This window comes from Exophiala spinifera, assembly GCF_000836115.1.
Source record: "Exophiala spinifera strain CBS 89968 unplaced genomic scaffold supercont1.6, whole genome shotgun sequence".
Classification (NCBI taxonomy): domain Eukaryota; kingdom Fungi; phylum Ascomycota; class Eurotiomycetes; order Chaetothyriales; family Herpotrichiellaceae; genus Exophiala; species Exophiala spinifera.
The window spans coordinates 270633-291341 of record NW_015622518.1 but is presented as its reverse complement, the minus strand read 5'-3'; the positions used below and the strand labels follow the sequence as shown (position 1 = coordinate 291341).

The 20709-nt window shown below is 54.7% G+C and overlaps 7 protein-coding genes across 7 annotated transcripts; 3 read left to right on the top strand and 4 right to left on the bottom strand.

Annotated features, from left to right (window-relative positions):
- Positions 1–480: 480 nt before the first annotated feature.
- Positions 481–2419, bottom strand: PV08_08023 (uncharacterized protein; the record flags this gene model as incomplete). The annotated part of the gene is made up of 3 exons (XM_016382349.1): positions 481–2012; positions 2132–2182; positions 2275–2419. The coding sequence occupies 3 exons, from the start codon at positions 2417–2419 to the stop codon at positions 481–483; spliced, it is 1728 nt and encodes a 575-aa protein (XP_016233052.1).
- A 627-nt stretch (positions 2420–3046) lies between these two features.
- PV08_08022 (uncharacterized protein) lies at positions 3047–7363 on the bottom strand (the record flags this gene model as incomplete). The annotated part of the gene is made up of 1 exon (XM_016382348.1): positions 3047–7363. One exon carries the CDS (start codon positions 7361–7363, stop codon positions 3047–3049), a length of 4317 nt encoding a protein of 1438 aa, XP_016233051.1.
- A 3041-nt stretch (positions 7364–10404) lies between these two features.
- On the top strand, positions 10405–12010 carry PV08_08021 (uncharacterized protein; the record flags this gene model as incomplete). The annotated part of the gene is made up of 3 exons (XM_016382347.1): positions 10405–10577; positions 10635–11198; positions 11263–12010. 3 exons carry the CDS (start codon positions 10405–10407, stop codon positions 12008–12010), a joined length of 1485 nt encoding a protein of 494 aa, XP_016233050.1.
- Positions 12011–13319: 1309 nt separating this feature from the next.
- On the bottom strand, positions 13320–15267 carry PV08_08020 (uncharacterized protein; the record flags this gene model as incomplete). Its single annotated transcript, XM_016382346.1, has 6 exons — positions 13320–13346; positions 13450–13658; positions 13753–14428; positions 14496–14849; positions 14910–14933; positions 15016–15267. 6 exons carry the CDS (start codon positions 15265–15267, stop codon positions 13320–13322), a joined length of 1542 nt encoding a protein of 513 aa, XP_016233049.1.
- A 703-nt stretch (positions 15268–15970) lies between these two features.
- PV08_08019 (uncharacterized protein) lies at positions 15971–17207 on the top strand (the record flags this gene model as incomplete). The annotated part of the gene is made up of 3 exons (XM_016382345.1): positions 15971–16323; positions 16385–16525; positions 16616–17207. The coding sequence occupies 3 exons, from the start codon at positions 15971–15973 to the stop codon at positions 17205–17207; spliced, it is 1086 nt and encodes a 361-aa protein (XP_016233048.1).
- Positions 17208–17831: 624 nt separating this feature from the next.
- On the top strand, positions 17832–18792 carry PV08_08018 (uncharacterized protein; the record flags this gene model as incomplete). The annotated part of the gene is made up of 2 exons (XM_016382344.1): positions 17832–18455; positions 18550–18792. 2 exons carry the CDS (start codon positions 17832–17834, stop codon positions 18790–18792), a joined length of 867 nt encoding a protein of 288 aa, XP_016233047.1.
- Positions 18793–18888: 96 nt separating this feature from the next.
- PV08_08017 (uncharacterized protein) lies at positions 18889–20308 on the bottom strand (the record flags this gene model as incomplete). Its single annotated transcript, XM_016382343.1, has 5 exons — positions 18889–19151; positions 19226–19754; positions 19859–19924; positions 19978–20038; positions 20118–20308. The coding sequence occupies 5 exons, from the start codon at positions 20306–20308 to the stop codon at positions 18889–18891; spliced, it is 1110 nt and encodes a 369-aa protein (XP_016233046.1).
- Between the last annotated feature and the right edge of the window lie 401 nt (positions 20309–20709).

Below are 20709 nucleotides of genomic sequence, written 5' to 3'. Positions count from 1 at the left end.
TGTATTCCAAGTGTGTAGACTCTTATCAGACCTATTGCCTGAACCATCCCTTGAATGAAATGAGTGTAACAAAACAATAAATGTGAAAAACACGAGAGAAAAAAACCATCACGCGTATAGGTAGAAGTCAAATATGATGGAACCAGAGTATATACAGCCACTCTTCCAAACAAATATCCCAGCCAAAATAAGTCCAAATGACCCCTTTCCTTGTCAAAATGCTTCGAAATGCTATAGAATGCGTTTGGTGTTGTTGTAGTTGTTGGTTCCCTCTTCTGTTGTTTAAAAACCATATAATCCGGGGGTATAAAGCTCAGGCGGCGAGGTTGGTCAGTGTTGATTGAAACAACACAACGTTTCTCACTCACCATCAAAGCTTCCGAATCACGTTCAAATACCAAAAAAATGTACACAAATGATTTTGTATCACCTCACCTCACCTCTCCCCTCCCTCTCCTCGACGTCGTAATCAACCCTGACTCACACAGTCCCATTCGTACCAACTACGACATCCTCCCACCCTTTGGGCCCCATACACTCATACATGCCGACGTTCTTGCTCAACACGGTCCCGAGGCCCTTGTGTATCTCGACCTGGAACGGCTGAAACGGAAGCTTCTCGCCGTCGACGCTGAAATAGCCGCCGTCACGAGAGGCGTTGCGTCCGTTCCCCGACACGCCCATACGATCGAGCAGCTGGCCCATTTTGTTCTGCCGCGCCTCGTTCTCCGACCGTTTGGCCATGTTGCCGAACTTGGGCACGACGCGGATCGCCGACACCTTTCGATACCGAACGCACTCCTGGTCGAACAACGTCCCCTTGGGCACAGACAACATGAGACCAACCGCTGTCGTCCGCGGAATGTCGCCGTCGATCGTGATCAGGTCCAACAGGCCGTCGCAGGGCAGCGAGGCCGAGAAGAACGGCGCGTCGGCGGCCATCATGGCCATGTTTCCACAGTAGAAGTTGCCCATGTTGGGATACGACGTCATGGGTGTCCATCCCTCGTCGCTGCCCGGTAGAGGGTCGTCGACCGTGCCGTACTTTAACGGAGGCAGACCCAGTCCCGTCGACGTGTCCAGCGGCCCGTCCAGGTCGTCACGCGAAAGGGCGATCCCCGCTTGATTCCTCCGTCGAGCGGCGGCCATGTGCTCTGCGTAGTGCCGTCGAATGTCGTCCTTTTCTTCGATCTCGGTCTTGACTGCCAACTCGATCGGGTACACCGTCTTCCCGATCAGCCTCACCAGGAAGCCATACGTGAACCTCGCATCGCCCATCCATCGAATGTTCTCCGTGCCCAGGTCGCTCTCGGCCACGATGCCCAGCGACTGCGACAAGAAAGAAAGTGTCCTGGTGGATCCCTGTGTCACGCTGGCCAGGTCCATGGGTGTCCTGATGCCCTTGACGATGCCCAGTGCCGCGGTGCTGGGTTCCCCGGTGCCGGTGAGGTTCCACGACATGGCGTTCCCCGTGCCACACGGCAGCTGCACCACGGCAACTTTCCTCAGCGCCTCCGCCGCGTTGGATTTCCTCGCGAGCCCGTTGATGCATTCGTGCGGTAGCCCGTCGCCAGAAGCGCTCGCCACGACGTCGAAGGCGTTGATGTCCAGCTTCTCGCAGATCTCGACCGCGTGGCCCGTGTGCGTCGTGCGCTCGACGTCCAGTTCGCACCGGGCAGCCGCAAAGATCGGCTCAATCGCCTTTGCGTAGATCTTGGCCGCCTTGCCTGCGCCACCAAACGGGTTGATCAGCAATTTGATCCTCTTCTTGCGCTGCGCCTTCCCGTACGCCCGCTGTAGCAGCCGTTCTATCCACCGCAGCGCCCGCTCTTCTACCGCCGTTGTACTTTCGATGGTGTAATTTATGTATGCGACGCGGACGGGGGTGTTGTTGTTGTTGGAGGAGGAGGAGGATTTGGACGTGGGTTTGGCATATTGGATGGTCAATTCGCCCTTGACCAGTTCAGCCCAGAGCACGTTGAAGTAGGGTATCGAGTGGGTATTTGTCGTTCCTGGGACGTGGTAGTCAGTACATATATGGGTTTGTATGTGCGTTGGGAGATTTCTCGTGCTTGTAATCAAAGTTGAGACTCGATACAACGTCCTGCGCCCGACTACCCAGGCAACTCACTTTTGAACAATCCAAAACAATCGAAGCCCGAGTTTCCACGAAGCCCGTCGTCTGCATTTGCAATATTCGAGTCAGTCAAGCAAAGTCCCGAGACAAGCACACTTAATAGGCAGCAGGTGATCCCGTTGCCTTTCCACACGTACCCAGAACAATCACGGCGTCGGTCCCGAGTGTGAGCGTGGCATTTCGGCCTACGCCCAACGTCGACTCGACGATGGCCTCGCGTTCGTCTTGAATGGCGGCTGTGTCGGAAAAAGGATCGGACTGGCTGTGTCTATCACCGGCCATGACGACGACTTGGGGTCTCAAGCATCATGCGTCCCAAGGAGCGGAGGGAAAGAAATGGTCGTTGGAGAAGCGACTTGCTCGCAGCGATTCTGGTGAGTCTGTTAAACGAGGGGAGCCCTAAAAATAGTGGACGGATTATGATGGTGGTTCGTAGGGGGGACGGAGAGTGAATATTGGCTCTAGGCACCGAGTAATAGTGCAATGTGGAAAAGGAATGTCCTGTGGTTCTGCATCTCTGACAGACAGTAATACGAGAAGCAGATTGACTTGCCTCAGGAGACAGAAAGCCCCGGCACGTCGACTTCACTCACGGAGCACAGACACGGAGTGCGAGCGGAATGAGAGACCGGAATGGGATTTTGCCCCGGGAACCGAGTCTCACCTTAAGGTTCGTCGTATACGGAGTACGATGGAATACGACACACGACACACGACACCACCAGCCAGAGGCAGCTTACATTGCTCCTCGCAGCGAGGTAACATAGGCATCAACCTTACCTTGTGTCCTTTGTCCGGACATCTTTGGACCATCCTCGTACGATGTGGCAGGAATCAATCTCATTACTCGGCTCAAGATGCCTATGTCCATATGCCTGTCCTATACGTGCCAAATTCATCATCCAACCTTCACATTACACTAGAATTGTGTCGACTTGGTAGAGATACGCCTCCACTAGAATCGCTCCTCGGGGTCTGGACATCCGGTTCATCCACCACCAACTTACGGATTTCCACAATCCATGAATGCTGTAGCAGTTCGGCCGCCGAACTTCGCTTGGCGGGGTCACGTTCGAAGCACTTCTTCAAAAAGTCAATGCCGCTTGGGCTGAGCTGGTCTTCTGTCGGCAGTTGAGGCGGGTTGCCCTGAGCAATGTTGTACATGATCGCCCACTCATTATCGAGTGTTGACCAAGGTCGACGACCTGTAGCCATCTCAAGAATGACACAACCAAGCGACCAGATGTCGGCCGCCCCAGAGAATCGCGACGTCGCCGGTCCATCTCCTCGAATCACTTCCGGTGACATGTACATGGGAGTTCCCGTCATGGTTTTCTGCGGCTGTCGTGCCGCGGGTCCGTTGTTGGCCATATGAGGCCCTTCGGCTGCCATACGTTTTGGCGGTTCCGCAGCCATCAACGTCTGGCCTTGTCGGGCGATGATCTTGGCCGCTCCAAAGTCAACATATTTGATAACTCCGTTGTGGTCGAGTAGTACGTTTTCGGGCTTGATGTCGCGATGCACAATGTGAGCTGAATGCAAATACGCCAACCCCTCAAGCATTTGCAAGGCATAGACCATAATCACAGTCTCGTCCTCAATGCGGCCATGCTCGAGAAGACCAGCTACCGAGCCACCTGAACAGTACTCCATGAAGATATAGACTTTGTCTCGATGCACCTCAATACCGTAGTACGACACAATGTTGGGATGATCCAGGACAGCCAAGACGCCCATTTCGTCGCCAATCTGCTTCACGATGGTAGGAATGAGCTGGGGATCTTGCAATCGAATCTCCTTGACGGCCATCAAGGTACCGGTGTCGAGGTTAAGGGCAGCGTATACAGAGCCAAATGTGCCGCCGCCAACGAACTGTCCTTGTTGCCATCTCATGGTGATGTTGGTGGCGGAAGAGGACAGGAATGTGAGGGATCGATCTGCCTCATTTGATCCTTCCAAAACACGGCCGAGCGACGTTTTCGTGCCGCGTTCTTCGCGAGCTTGGTCGATGGCGCAGAGTTGTGACACTCTCAGCTCCGTCATCTCCTGGCGGCAGTCTTCGTCGTTTCTGAGCTTGTTAAAGTCAAGCCGTTTGTTTATTCCAGACAGCGCCTCCATCCTTGACTTCTCTTGCTGTGCTGCCAACGTAGACCTCGCACCCATGATGTCGAAATGGGAGATGAGGACAGACATGCAACCTGCCACCTTAACTCGGATCCTTCTGTAGTCTTCTTCGCTGATATCCAACACATTTCGGCCCCGAGTCATCGCCATGGCGAATTCCAATGCCACCACGGCCCACTTGAACGTTTTTCGGTCAGCGGCGTCACAATCATCGCAGATGAAGCTGATCCAATCCAAAGCCAACCTGGTCAGCTTCAAGTTGTTCATCATTCGACGGTTGGCGTCCATGTAAGTGAGGGAGCGTTTTCCAAACTCGGTCGCGAAAGCGAAGCACGACTGGACCAGTTCAGGGCTTGCAATGCCACCATTTTGGGATCGAATCACCTCGACGCTTTCCATGATGGTATTTGATAGCTTGAAGGTCGTCTTCTTGATCTTGCCCAATTCCTGGTTGACTCTTGAGAGGTTGGCTCTTTGTTCGATGACAACATCTAGATCATGGCCAACAGCGTTCGCAAATTCCATTCTAGCACCTTGCAGTCGCAGAGACGAACCGTCAGCCACGAGTCGGAGCCGTCCGAGTCGGACATCGTTGGGGAGTTCGAGAACGTCGACGTCCATTCTTTGGCCCTCCCAGACGATGGGATCTTCTGGATGGATCACCAAAATGTAGGGGTTGGAAGGATCTTCCGGCGCATCGTCAGCATGGAAAGACGTTCCCAAGATGGACTGGATCTCCTTGGGCCTGCCCCAGAGCGAAGGAGATGCTAGAAAATAAACCCCTTTCGGACTGCTAGGACCGACATCCAGAAGAATGTGGTCAGACATGGTCAACGATTCACAAAAGTTTTGTAGTTGCTCTGCGTCCATGCCCAGATTGAACTCGGTGGCATTTTCGAAGCGTTGGCGCAGAATCCGTGAAAACCGAAACAGTTTCCTTTGCCGCACACGGACCGAGTCCAGGATAGTCTTGTACCGCTTCTCCATATCTAGAGCACTTTCGTCAGGCTTCGAGCGTAGTTCACGCTCAAAGGAAGCTGTAAGCCGAAGCAACGACTTGGCAGTCAAAGAGCTGAATTGTTCTGCGACTTCGATGTCTCCGCCTTCGAGTTGGCGACCTATTTCGTTTGAGAAGCCCCATTCCTGTTCAAGAATTTCGGCTTCCCGGAAAGTGTTCTTGTTGGCACCGAGTTTCCAGTTAAGCATCTTGAAGTAGAACTTCAGAGCGTCCACGATCACCGAGTCGAACGACTCGTCAATACATGGAGGCAAATCCCACCCAGGCTGCGGATGCGAAATGGCGAGGTACTGCTGCTTGATCAGACAAGCAAGGCGCATCAGGATCTGAAATTGCGAGATCATCTGATCGATGATCATCACGGACTGCTGAGCCGACTCCTTCATCTTCCTGGCATAAGATAAACGCATGCGGATGATTTCCTGTATCAATCTCGAGGGAAAATTGATCAGGGTCAAGAGTTCTTCGATGTACGGAGGTAGATGGCGCGCTGCAAAAGCTTCGGCATTCTCAATCAGAGTGCTCTTGGCTTTGTTGATGACTTGACCAATTCCCTTGAACATGCTCTTCTCACCTTGCAGAGACTTCAGACCATCCTCCTTGAGGATGCGGTCCACGAAGGAGGACTCATCCGAAAGTTCGCCATCGTGACTTGACCGTCGTTTCTGTTTGCTGAAGTCGAGTTCTGGGTTGCCGACCCAGGCCTGAAGCACTGCAAGCTCGGTATTGATTGATTGAGTGATATTGTGCCAGGAGACAATGGCGTCGCAACTTTCCTGGAAAGCCTCAGAGGCAGCCCGGGTCTGAGCGGTTTCCAACTCCCTTCTCGACGAATAGAGCCATTCACACTTTTCGATCTTGGAGACCGCTTCCTCAACCTGCTCCAGGGGAGACTTTCCCACCACTGTTTCACCTTTGATCTCAAAGGCGATGATGCTTTCAATGACCGGAGCAAGGTCCTTTCGACTCTCTTCGATAAGCTTCTTCTGCATCAGGAGCGGCCGTCCATAGTATTTTGCTCGGGCGCCTATCCAGATCTCCGAGCCGATTTCTGTCCTTGTTTTTTGTTCCGTCGTCCCGATCAACCGTTGCTTTTCCTGCTTGACCACATCGCCCTTGAGTACTGAAGCCAGCATTGAATGCCACTCCAGACGTTCTCTGTTCTGCGGATTTTGTAGTTCTTCCTCGGAGGGCTGTAGGTTGTCCTCGTTACCCAAGAACATCAATGTTTCAGGGTCATAGGGATCATCGAAAGGGTGCTCGGTGGATGGGGATTCATCATCAGTCTCATCGTCTGTGCTATAGCCAATGCTGGGCGTCCGAGGGTCGCTCTCCAACCAGTCTTGAGGCTGTTGTCTCATACGCTGTACGTATGCTTTCTCTTGCGCCTTGTATTGGGCATTGGGGTCTCTTCTGGAGGGTCTCATCGTACTTGACGAATGCATGCGCTTTGAATTGAGCGCCGACAATTGCGGCGGCCGTCGTGGAGGAGCATAGGTATTCGAGGGTGTCCTGAGAGGCCCGGTTGGTCTTACGCCACGCAGGTCTGCGGCCGCAGTTTGTGGATCGACGGCGGAAAAGGTCCTGTCCATGCTGGCCGCGTTGAGTGAGCCGCTGCCTCCGCGAGGCCGGGTTCCATATGAATTCCACGACGATAGACTCGAGAAGCCACTCGAGGGAGTATAGGCTGAGACAGAGGAGGTAGGAGTAGTCGTAAAATTTCCCGCGTTATCGGAAGCATCGTAGGTGGAGGGCGGATACCCATAGACTGTGGAGGAGGAGGCGGCGGTGTTGCTAAGATCCTCATCCGAGGAACCAGACGACGACGCTGCGCTGCCACGATGCATCGCAGGCATCTCTTCGTGCTCCATGACAGGGGGCAATCGACCTTCTTCGATGCGTTGCTCTTCGCCTTTGGAGAGACGAGCACCAGTGCGCGAGGCGAGATTAGTAGCAGGTCGAGTTGGGGTGGCTTGGAGAGGCAGCATTACTGGCGTCTCGCCCGCCGCAGTTGGAGACGCCGACAGCGCCTGTGGCTGATACAGAGGCTGACTAGTTGCCAGCCCATGGCCTTGGGTGTGCATGGCGATACAAGTAGTTTGATCACATCCCTCGCTCTGGGCCTGGATTGCCAAAAAATCGCAACAAGTGACGGGTCAGGCCATTAAACAGGCGAGAAAAGGATAGATAGATCTACGAGTGTCTGGCATACGACAGTTGTTCCGACACCGCCAACTCCTTTGGGCCTCGAGCGCCACAACCCCCAAATGCCACCTTCACCAAATACTCGTACAGTACATGCGTTCCAAGATTGCTGGTGGCAGGTCTGAGGAGGAATTCGAACAGTGATTGCAGGGTGTTTGGTCCGAGATGGCCGGATGATCTTCCCAAGGGCGCCTTTGTCCCAGTTCCAAGCCACTCCAAAACTTGGAACGGTGGAGTTGGACTGAGATGGGGCTTTGGTGATCGGTGATGCTTGGGAGAGGATGAGCTATAAGGACGCGACCAAGATACCGAGGGAGGTATTCATCTCTGCCTTGTATACTAACATACAATCGCCCAGTTACACACTCGTGCAACGTGAGTTCATCTGAATATTGGGATCACGTTCGTACGCCCATTTAAATGACGGAGTCTCACGACGTTGATCATCCGTCCGTATCCCTGCTTTATGTGTGCAGATGGCCAATAGCTATAGAATTCACATTTGCCTCGTCCAAGCACATCATCCGCCAGCGAACAGGCTGTTCTTCGGGTCGATGATGTTTCATGCATTCTCTCTACTCAGCACTAGAACGAGTACGCACAGAGCCTGGAGTTTCGATCCGGAGTTCGATGATGCCATGCCAGAAACCCGTAGGGCCTCTCGTCCAAAGCTCCGTCTGCATCCTACCCAGTCCCGGAATATTGTCTCCGTAGACCATAAGGACGACCAGATATCACGGAGAGCCTCGTCCGTGTCGGGACACAACGACAGCCTTGCCTCGCAGGGTGTGATATGGACCACATGCTACAGTACATATGCGGAGCTCCAACGTGCACCAAGCGTCCGGAACAGCTCATCTTCTCCGAGCTCTAACTAGACCTGTATGAAAGTCTGGGCAATTCCTGGTCCTCGGCGTCGAAAATAGATTCGACGTGGCTTGACTGATACTGGTGGAGGCGTGCACTAACCATTCCGAAAAAAAAGTGCCTCATCGTGGCGCGCGATACACGTCTGGGACTGTCAAAAGATTCGCAAATACATTTCCCTGGGAGTTGCCATGACTTTTCGAATTGACTGTTATCGAGCGGGCGGACGAATCATATGGCTGGACGGCATCAGTCCTGGGCAACGGGACAGAACGGATTTTTGAGTGGGTCGATATTGGCTACGCACGTCTCCTCGACTCTTCTTCTCATCTTCTCTTGAAGCAGCAAGGCAGCCAAGGAGCCAAGTAACCAATCTGAGGAGGTCTGTTCTGCAATATTGAGGTCGCGAACAGCCTTTGACCGGGTACTCGGCAGACTGGCCTTGATGGTGGTGTGCGGCCAACCGTCTCCTGAGAGAAGGCAAGACTTCATCGTGGCCTCTAAGCGATCGCGCGCAGTCCGGGGGATTTAGACCCAAGCCCATGAACGAATGGCCTGTTGCAAGACGCGAAGCCAAGACGTCGAAGATTGAGATGGCACAGAACGACTGCGAATGCGGGATGCGGACGTGAAGAGAACGATGGCCTGGCGGCACGCCAAGGGTTACACACACAGGACTGCCGTTGCCATCAGGTCACCGGCAGATGGATGATGGATGGACTTTGATGCTCCGTCCGAGTACAGTCATGTCAGCCTGGTGCCCGGGAGGATTCCTCAGGGTATCCATACTGTAGAGTTTGTACCGGGAAGCGGAGGACAGTGAGAAAGGCCAGATCAGACCCATGGACCGTGCTGTCAATTGCCACGAGGTGGCCATTGTCGTATGGAGATGTGGTGCGTTGGTGCCCTTGTCTCGAATCGTCCCGAGTATGAGTGAGCGAGGAGAGTTGAGTCGACGGCTATCATGGACACTTTCGTCCTCGCGCCCTCGCATCCTCGCATGGTCTGTAACTGCGCACAGTGCCTCAGTCGTGGTTGTAATAGTAACAATAATAAGCAACAGTCTGTCTATGGAACGCTTATCAGTGGATCTTCCCGCAGGATCCAATTTGAGGCTCAATCCGTTGCTTGGCACCCGCGCCGGCGGCCAATGGCAGCCCACATGCTTATCAGGGCCTCTTGGCATCTTCAAGGCGCCGGATTCATCCTCGTGAGTCGCATTATGTGGCGCCGAGGCGTTGTCAATCTCAAGAAGCAAATACAAAGTTGCAGCACACCACGCGATCTGCAGCGCCATACCGAGCCTTGGACGAGCAAAAACAACACCATCTCCCGGGACGCCCACGGGGTCAATGCCACTGCCAGCGCCATCGACCTGGACCCGGTTGAGGCGGGAAGGCCGCTGGGGAAACCGAGCCTCGTTGCTGCTTGTCGTCGTCGTACGGATGCGAAACAGCTTAGCAGGGAAGCATCCAGGGACACCGAGGAAGCCCGATCGATGCTGCGGGCTAGTCGGCAACGAGACTCGTCCACCTCTTCCGGGCGTGTAACCCTCGCTTCAGATGTGCTCCATCGCGATCCATTCGGCCATCTCACTCTCCCCTGTGCGCCCTGGTGGTGTTGGGAATCCGAAGAACGTCTGACCACGGCCCACCGAAGTTGCGCATCTCGCCAAATCCCACGCTATCAGTGCCACGGACCAGGGTCTCCTATAGGCTATTGAGGCTACCCCTACCGCCGTCGCGTCTCGGGTCTGTACTATGGAGTCAGCCTAGCTCAAGCCTCCGTCCGAAAGAGCAATTAGCGGGCGGTAGTGGGAACGGTGGATTCCTCCTCAAACACCTTTCTTCGTGCTTCTCATGATATATTCATAGCCCTGCCCGATGCTCTCCGGACTACTTCTTCCACTCCGTTCCCTGTTTCGGTCCCAGTCCCAGTCCCTTTCTTCCCTCACACCGTTTCGCCTTTCCATCGCGAGTTGTGTCGCGACTTGGACTGATCACAGTTGCCCCTTGGACAGACACCCAACTCAGGACTACACCAGACCGCCAACATGTCCGACAGCCTCGACTCGCTGCCCTACGTCCCGCTCGAGGTGTACAATGGCACCTCCATGACCGGCGGTGACTCTCTCACCGAGAACCTCAATCTCTACTACAATGCCGGTGACATTGCCTGGATGATCACTTCGACCGCCTTGGTCTTGCTCATGATTCCCGGCGTCGGGTAAATGCCCTCCTTCTCCTTGCGGCTGCATGCCCGTGCTGACCTGCATTTCTTTAGTTTCTTCTACTCTGGTCTCGCCAGACGCAAGTCTGCACTTTCGCTTATCTGGCTTTCGATCGCGGCTACGGGCTTGATCTCCTTCCAATGGTTCTTCTGGGGCTATACACTCGCCTTCTCTCACACTGCCGGCAAATTCCTCGGCGACATGGAAAACTTCGGCTTCCGAAACGTCCTCGGTGCACCTTCAGTCGGCTCCAGCAAAATTCCCGATCTTTTGTTCGCTGTGTATCAGGGCATGTTCGCGGCCATCACGGTTGCCCTGGCCATTGGCGCGGCGGCTGAGCGTGGTCGACTCGCTCCCGCAATGGTCTTCTCTTTCGTCTGGTCCACCGTCGTCTACGACCCGATTGCCTGCTGGACCTGGAACGGTGCCGGATGGGTTTTCAAGATGGGTGGTCTCGATTTCGCCGGTGGCACTCCCGTCCACATTTCATCTGGTGCCGCTGCCCTCGCTTATTCCCTGATGCTGGGCAAGCGTCGTGGCCACGGAACCCACGAGCTCAACTACCGTCCTCACAACGTCACTCAAATCGTCATTGGAACTGTGTTCCTGTGGGTTGGGTATGTGTTTGAAAAAAAAAAGGGTTGCTTAGAACTCTTAGAACTTGTTACTAACAGTTTGCAGATGGTTCGGCTTCAACGCTGGCTCCGCCCTGTCCGCCAACCTCCGAGCCGTCATGGCCGCGGTTGTCACCAATCTTGCAGCCAGTGTCGGTGGTCTCACCTGGTGCATTCTCGATTATCGCCTGGAACGCAAGTGGTCTACCGTTGGCTTCTGCAGCGGTGTCATTGCCGGTTTGGTCGCCATCACTCCTGGCAGTGGTTTCGTGCCTGCTTGGGCCTCGGTCATCTTTGGCGTTGTCGGTGCAATCGCATGCAACTACGGCACCAAGCTCAAGTTCCTTCTCCACATTGACGACGCCCTTGACATCTTCGCCATTCACGGCATTGGCGGTCTGGTCGGAGATCTCCTGACCGGTCTGTTTGCCGCCGACTACATTGCCGCTCTCGACGGCTCGTCCGTGATCGACGGCGGCTGGATCAACCACCACTACATCCAACTCGCCTACCAGCTGTGCGACGGCGTCACTGGTATGGCATACTCGTTCGTTCTCAGCTGCATCATCCTCTTTGTGATCAACCTGATCCCAGGCCTCCATCTTCGTGCCTCGGAGCAGGAGGAGATTATGGGCATGGACGAGATCGAAGTCGGTGAATTCGCCTACGACTACGTCGAGGTCGCCCGGGATGTGGTCCACGGTGTCGAGCATGCCACCGTGCCCACCCACAAGGACACCCCCAGCTCGGATGACATCCGCGAGGAGAAGCCCGCCGAGCCAGCGTCCACGACCGCGGCTCCTACCAGCCCATAAACGCGCATTCTTTGTACATTACCCAGCTTAGATGGCGAGTTTTCTTGGGCGCGCCAGAAGGAGGGGCTGATTTTGCTTACTTACCCCTTGACCCTGCTACCGTCTCTGTTCGTATTGAAGACGGAAGAAGAAGAAGTTAGATCGCAAAAACTAATAGGCATTGAGATACCCTTTGAATATGATTTTAGAAGAAAAATAAGAAACTTCGTAATGCGTCGTCTTTGTTTGTCCCATTGCTCGCTCCGATTTGGTGGCTTTTGTTAGTTAGTCTACTCTGCCTCCCCGGGTTTCGATGACCCAGAAATAGACCTGTCACTTCACGTCACTTGGCGTCTCCAACGACGTCCCGACCCTAACTTGCAATATGTGAAGGGTGGGATTAAACAATTCGGATGGAAGTATTATTTTCTGGTACAGTGGTACTGAATATCCCACCCAGAGGAAGCTGTAGACTTTCCAGAGATTGCTGCCCAAATCGTCCCGCATAGGCTAAGTTGGTCAGTGAGGCTAATAAGCAGGCACCCGGGTTCAGCACAGGAAGGGGTGGCAGAACGATGTCTTGAAAAGACCCCGTCCATCCACCGACTACTGACTGTGCGGTACTAGTTATAACTGCGCCGCGGGCTGCCACATCACGAGCCATCTCCGTTTCGTCGGTTCTATTCACAAACACAGGTGAGGTTCTGAACACCTCTGATATTTATTTCCTCGAGGTACCTGCCGTATATCAGCAGGAGACCCTTTTTTCCAACAAGAAATCGGTACGAGAACGATTGCACATCATCATCATCATCCTCATCATACCCCGACGAACCCCTTCACTTGTCATTCGCGATTTTATTTTGCAACAATTGGGTTGGTCTTTAAAGGTAAGAAAGGCTCTTCTCACATTTCGGCCAGCGGGCTGGGTAGGGTGGTTGTCAAGCATGCATGCATGCATGCAAGCGGAACACCATGAGTGGCTCAGACACATTCATAGACTATACATGAGGTCCGTCCGATGTACAATAGATGCTTGTGCAGTGGTGTATCAGCGAGCTCCCCCAAACCAAAGATAGGCGTGACGCTGCTGGACCGTATGTTGGTGGCGCGGACGTCTTGTAATACACGACATATTGACTTCATCCCAGTTTCTACTGTTGCTGCTCAACAGGCCCATAGAAGACAGTCAACCGCTATTGACAAGAGCCATGACGGCGTGGACTGAGCATTAATGAGCTGCACGCACTCGATACTGGCGGCACTGCCCATCTCAGCCGCCTATTACCCTATTCCAAAACCAAAACCCAGTTCGCACGTGGCACCAAGACTACAAAATATATCGGAATTGCGGGTTCTGTGAAGAAACGGAGAAAGATTAGCAAAGTTCCCACACTGCTGCAAGCCACCCGAGGTGGTACAAACGCGTGAGAACAGAGAGCAGAGTAAGGGTAACTCACCGTCTTGTCAGTCAAGTCGTCCTCGTAGGCGTGCTCGAATCCCTCGAGCGTACCGGACCGGTCGCGTCGTTTGTTCTCCCAGACGCAGATGAAGCGGTACACCAAACCCAACACACCGGCGATGATGGCGGTGATGACCACGATGATGAACCCGTGCTCATACCGCGGAGCATCTTGAGGCCTGTACACGAGTGGGCCGACGAAATTGCCTGTTGAGAGAGAGAGAGAGGAGGATAAGTGAGCGAGGTATTCAGGGGAAAGGGACAAACTCGAAACTCGAGATTGTCCAGCGTCGTGACTCACCGAGACAGTAGCCGATGTACAGGCCTGACGACGCCAGAGACCGCTTCGTATAGCCGGCCGTGTTGGCGAGTTGAAGGCCCATCAGGACGGCGTAGCCCGCTCCCACAGAGGGCAGAATGTAGCATGCGAAGAGTAGGGCCCCGGTGGCCCCACGGGGCAAGAGCCACAGAAGCAACGCCGCCAGTGTGGTTCCCATCTGCGCAATAAAGACCAAGTACGACCGTAGATTTTTGTACTTGTAGGCCAAGTACGGGAAGACAAGCTGCATGGTACCGGCGTAGAACCCGGCAGGCATAAGAAGGAGAAGGGAGTTCAAGAGACTGAACCCGAACCCGTTGATGACAATGGGGAGGAAGGTCGAGATGGGGCCATTGGCAATCATGCAGAGGAAGGCAATGGCGAAGCAGATCCAGAACTTGATGTCGAGGGCCAATTCGTAGACCTGTTCCTTTTTGAAGTGCGTGTTGCGCACCCCCGAGTTGTTCGACCGCATCCGGGCCACGGCAATGTATCGCTCGCGTTCATTCAGGCCCTTGGCCCGGATCGGGTCCGGAGGCAGGATGAAGTAAACGGCGATGCCCCAGAGAATCGTTATGGCGCCGGAGAAAAAGTACATGTATTTCCATGGCTCGAGGCTGCCGGTGATATGGCCGAGGCCGTAATTGATCAGCGGAGACTGGGGTCCCAAGTCAGCGCCCGACGTGCGCTTTGCCAGGACATGGCGTGGGAGGGGATGAACTCACAAAGATCGATACGTATCCCGTGCAGCAGTACCAAACACCCATTCGCAGAGCCTGCTCGTCCTTCTTGTACCAGGACCCAACGATCATCATGAACATGGGAGAGATGCCGGCCTCGGTAAGCCCCAGGAAGAATCTTTGCGCGTACAGACCTTGGAAGTTGGTGCAGGCTGGCGTGGTGATGAGAGTGACGCCCCAGACTGTGGTGATGGCGGAGGCGACGCGCTCGATGGGCCACCGCTGCGCGAGGTACATGGCCGGATAGGCGCCCACAATGAAGCCCAGGTAGAAGATTGCCGACGCGAATGAATAGCGGTTGCCGGTGAGTTCGAGTTCTGTTCGCAATCCGAAGAGAGCCTGCAACGTCTGTGAGCATTCGATGCATCCCCGTGGGCAGTAGAGATATCAAGAACATACTGCTTGTCCGAGCATTGCCTTGTCCTGTGAGGAAGCAGAGTTTAGCATTTGAAAACAAGATCCACGTCTCGAGAGACGGCAAGAGACCGACTGGGGGTTATCGTACATAGTACAAGAGTCCATACGTGCCGCAGAGGACAGGGAGCAGCTTCCAGTCGATCTTGCTTCGAAGCTTTCTCTCCTCCAGAGGTTCCCAGGTGTTGTCGCCGTGGTAGGTGGCGAGGACCTTCATGGCCTCGTCGTCGTGGACGGTGTCAATCTGCCTGAGGCCATTCTCCTCATCGGGGGCAAGGGTGTGGTTGCCGTCGTTCTTCTCGTACTCGGAGAGGTTGATCTCTGGCTTGATGGACTCGGTCATCTTTGCGACACGAGTACAGTGAGGGATGATTCGGGGAACGTGGAAATCAATGCCCCAGGTTGATGCAGGTCTTGCCGTGCAATCGAGTCGGACGCGAGCTGGCTTTTTATCCCCTGCACAGTCCCAAACATGTTCCTCCTCCTTGGCCAGACCGTCTTGCTCTGATACACCCACTCTCTCTGACCCCGGGTTTTACAGTGCCAACATCCGACGTCTCTCCAGGAGTCTGGAGCAGATTCTGAGCAGCTCTGGGGTCGGTTCACCGGCAGCGCGAAGGGTAGCTAGCTAACGCCATGCCGGTATCGTTGTATTGGTCGATACAAAGCTGTCCATGGGTGGGCCTTCAACCAGCAGGTACCTCTGCGCGGTTCAGTTAAAGGACGCGCAGCGTCAGTGCCCAGGAATGAGGCGTCGTCCCGACAGCAGTTCGTCGCTGGTTCTCTCTGCCTTGTCCGTCAAACTCTGCCTTCTGCCGGGCGAAATGGTGCGCTCGGTTACTCGGCATGCCGTTTATGGCCTTAGCCATCTTGGCTCCCCGGTCTTTGCTCCAGCCATAATTTCCCCAGAAAGCCAAAGGCCCGATTCCGGAGAGGTACTGAAAGAATGCAAATGCGGGAGCGAGGATTGAGGTGTTCGCAATTGATATGCTGTGTTGCTGGGCGCCGGTGGCATTGTCAGCGACAAGATCGTTGAATCCATGGCCATGGTCTCGCAACGCCCAAGGCTGAACATCCCTTCAGGCGAGGTGGTGGTGAAGGTGTCTTTGATCAATCCAGTCAACTTTGGCCCAGCCATTCTCAACAGGTTCATGGCGCCTCCGGTGCCTGGCTTGGAGACATTCAGATCATCACCATCTCTGACATTTCTCGTCGAGCATCCGTCTGGAAGGAAACTGGTCTGGGACCTGGGCATACGGAAAGACTATCAGAACTATTCAAAGTCGATAGCCGACTATCTTCCAACAACCAAATACAGCATCCAGGTAGAGAAGAATGTGGTCGACATCCTGGAGGAAAACGGCATTGTTGCGGCACAAGTCGAGGCAGTCATCTGGAGGTATCTGGGCTGCAGCTGTCTACACCTTCATGCCGCGTCCTGACACTGACCACATCAACAGCCACTGGCACTGGGACCATATTGGCGACCCGTCGAGCTTCCCTCCAACCACCGACCTGATCGTCGGACAAGGCTTCCCTGGTGCCATGCTGCCCGGGTATCCTGCCAACCCCCAGTCTCCCATCCGAGAAAGCGATTACAGGTAAGAGCTCGTCCTTCTATCCGTTTGCGCGTGTGGCCGACATGTCTCGTCTGGTGGCTAACGCCTTGCCGTTTGGGGGACATGTCGCAGTGGACGAACCCTGCGCGAGATCAGGTTCGATGGACCAGATGCATTCCGTATAGGCCAGTTCCCGGCACATGATTATTTCGGTGACGGCTCATTCTTCTTGCTCGACAGCCCCGGCCACGCCATCGGCCACCTGTGTGGTTTGGCCAGAACCACCGCCGACACATTCATCCTGATGGGAGGCGACATCTGTCACTACGCTGGCATTTTTCGTCCTTCACAACACCTCCCAGTTCCAACAGAGATCACACCTCACCCATGCAGGTCGCTGGCGAGCGAGATTCCCTTCTGTCCAGGATCGGCATGGGACGATCTACAGAAGTCCCGTGGTAGGAAACCTACAGACACGCTGTACGACATGACTTTCGGACACGACATACCCCTGGCTACGAAGACTATGGGTCACCTCCAGGAACTCGACTGTGATGAGAACATCTTTGTCGTCATCGCGCATGACTCCACAGTCAGAGACGGTGTCGACCACTTTCCCAAAAGTTTGAATGCGTGGAAGGAAAAGGGCTGGGGCAAGTCGTTGAAATGGGCCTTTTTCCGCGACATGGAGCCATACTGGAAGTCGCAGGGGGTCCTTTCGTAGACTTTTGGTCGTATAGCCAGGAAAGACATGTCCAGTACGTATCGTAGTCGCTTTGAGCTCATTGGGCTGGCTTCATCGTGACCTCGCACACAGTGCCACTCGAATATAGCCTTTGCAGACATCCTAGATGGTAGACCCTGCGTGGACGGTATCTCAAAGGGGATAGTCCTCATACCCGGCTCCGTTCAAACTACTCTCTTCGGACCTGCTCAGTCCCATATTCTGCTACCCAATGCTTGAATCTGTTCCCGGGATAGGAGAGCCCACAACCGAATCCGGCATTGTCCAAGATCTGCCACGAAGCCAGGGCCGTCCCAAGCCGATTGGGCTGCCACGTCCTCAGCAAACGGCGTATACCCCGGGTCACGATCCGGGCCCCGGAAGACGCAGAGAGCTAGTTAGAGCTGATATCTGGCATTCCACTCAGTCCATCTCCCACACAATGCGGCAAGGCTGTCTCTTGACTAATCACAACTCGACCGTCGTACCGTCTAGCATCCAGGGTTGCAAACAAGGCTGTGACGCCGAGAACAGTCCACGCAACACAGACTACGGACTCTAGGTCATCTCAGCTAAATCGACAAGATCACGGCAAGCGGAAGACTTGACAAGCTTGAGAACACCATGTCAGTGGAGATCAGTCACATTCCACCATCACGCTCCTTGACAGGCAAGGTCGCCATCGTCACAGGCGCAGGATGTGTAGGCGACGGCATAGGTAACGGAAGAGCAATCTCGATTCTGCTGGCGAGTGACGGGTGCAACGTGGTATGTGTCGATCTCAACAAGGAATGGGCCTCCAGGACAGTCGAGATGGTCAATTCGGAGCCGGGACGAGGAAAGGTCCTGGTCGTCCAGGCCGACGTCACCACGGAGGCAGAATGTCGCCGCGTCGTCGAGACAGCCATGGCCGCCTTTGGCCGGCTGGACATCCTCGTCAACAACGTCGGCATTGGCGGCGCACCAGGCACGGCGGTCGAGGTCGACATGGTGGCTTGGGCGAAGGGGCTCGAAGTCAACGTCTCGAGCATGGTCTTGATGGCCAAGTTTGCCGTTCCTGCCATGCGCCGCAACGAGGGCAGCGAGATCAAAGGGTCCATCGTCAACATGGGCAGCGTCGCCGGCCTCAAGGGAGGTACGCCGCATCTGCTTTATCCCACGAGCAAAGGCGCCGTGGTCAACATGACCAGAGCGATGGCGGCGCACCACGCCGAGGACGGGATCCGGGTCAACTGTGTCTGCCCTGGGGTGAGTGTCCGAGTGTCTTATCCCTCCTCTCCTAGCTACCTGTCAACGACGCCCGTTTTGTTGTTGTCTTGGACCGAATCTCACCTCATTTTAGATGCTTTACACACCCATGATGTACGCTGGGGGCATGAGCCAAGAGGCACGCGAGGCACGTCAAAAACGAAGTCTACTGGGCACCGAAGGCACAGGGTGGGATTGCGCATGTGCGGTGGTGTTCCTTGCCGGTCCGCACGCCAGGTGGATGACAGGCGTGGTTCTACCGGTAGACGCTGGCGCTACAGCCGCTGTTGGGATCGGACTGCCCAAGAGTGCGAGTGTGAATGGAGGATCAAACTGAGTCTGACAGTGGACATTCAGGGGAAAGGTCTTGGAGGATGGGAAGATTTGAATGCTTCTTGTATGCTATAGACGAAATGGATGGCTTTCCGCACCCTCACTCGTGTACAAGAGCCACGCGGGCCTTGATTCTCCCGTCACACAGATCCTGGAGCACAGTGGGAAAATCCTGCAGCCGTCCTGGCTCGACCTGTGGCTCTATGGCCTTCCTGGCGATCAGGTCGAGGACATCCTTTAGGTCTCGAAGTTGACCTCCATACGAGAAAATGATAGAGAGTCGTTTCCGGATCCCTATCTTCATGTGGACGGTGTTTTCGAGGTTCAGCGTGCCAATGCAGACCATTTTCCCGGCCAGACGAACTGTGACCTTGTTAGTTTTTGCTCACTGGTCGTCCCCCCGCTTGAGCAAGAAGATTTGAAGAAGGGCCGAGTACCGATACGTTGAGCATCCTCAAATGTCTGGTGCGTCCCGACAAAGTCCAACACAGTATCGATCTTGTTCTCCAACCCATTCTCCTGGACAAACTCCTGCACAGACGCCCCGACCGGCACGAGATCGCTTCGGGGGATGCCTAGCTTCGCCGCCTCATCCAGTCGCTCCTGTCGAAGGTCAGAAACAATGACTCGAGCTCCGATGTGCTTGATGATCTGTAGAGCGTTGAACCCCAGACCTCCAAGGCCGAAGAGGAACACCGTCTCGCTGGATTTGACTTCTCCTCGCCGGGTGATTGCGTGATATGCCGTCGTGACTGCGTCTGTGGCCACCGCCGCGACGTTGGGGTGGACTCCGTCCGGTAGATGGACCGCGCCTCGAAGGTCGATTGCCGCATAAGGAGCATAGAAGCCATCCTGTCCAATTCCAGAGTGGTGGGCAGCCTGGCAGAGTTGAGCTAGATCTCGCGAACATTCCAGGCACGAGTCTTTTCCACACCCCGGGACTGCGAGAAGGGCGATCTTGTCACCCTATGGATGCATCTAGTGTTAGATCTTGGGTGTCCGCGAGTACTCGCCCCCGAGAGTGTCGAGGGCAAGTCTCTTCGACGAAAATATATGACCAGACAACTCACGATGTCAAATCCCTTGCCTTTCGCTTCCTTGCCAATGCTCACAATCTCGCCGCACCCTTCGTGGCCCTGGAGTTCATCCGGTCAGCGTTGCCTCTGCTGAGTGGCTGAGCTCTTCTCACCAGTGTGTACTTCTCCTGGAACCACGGTCGTTGATTATCGTTGGTCAGGAGGCTGTGATCACTATGGCAAACTGCCCATCCAGAGCATCAGGATGGACTGCTAGGCCATGTCCTCGGTGCGAGACAGACAAAACACTTACCACCAGAGGCCAACATCTTGCACAGGAACCCAGTTGTGGGTGTTGATGGCACTGGGACTTCCTCCCATACCTAGCCCGGGAGACTCAGGACTTGTCTTCAAGAAGTCATGGGTTAATTGACGGCTTACAGGATCATTGTTTCCTCTGTGTTTTCGCCACGCATGCATCGTCTGGGGAATAGCGGAAGCCATCTCAGCCCTCCCTGTTCAGTGGTGAGTGGTGGTGGTGTTCTAGGCGTGTCGTTGCTAACTGTTGTCTGCTATCCTTTTGTGTTTATGAGTGTCTGCAGATGATGGAGCAGCAAAAGTCACCTCCGAAATTCACGATTGGGCTTCGGTTAGAGTTGACCGACCCATCAGACACTCCTCGGCGCCTCAAAAATGGCAGCCGATTGGGTCAACGGGGACCACATTAGGGGTAGTGGAGCCGCGACGCCTATACTACGGACACAGATGCACAGTGAAGACAATGGTGAGCTTATGCTCGAGCCGGGGGCTTTGTAGAAGAGTGCGTGACAAAGCGTTCATGAAGCTGCTCTGGCTCCATAGCTCATGGTCATGCGAAACTATCTCTCACGGCCTATGGGCAATGT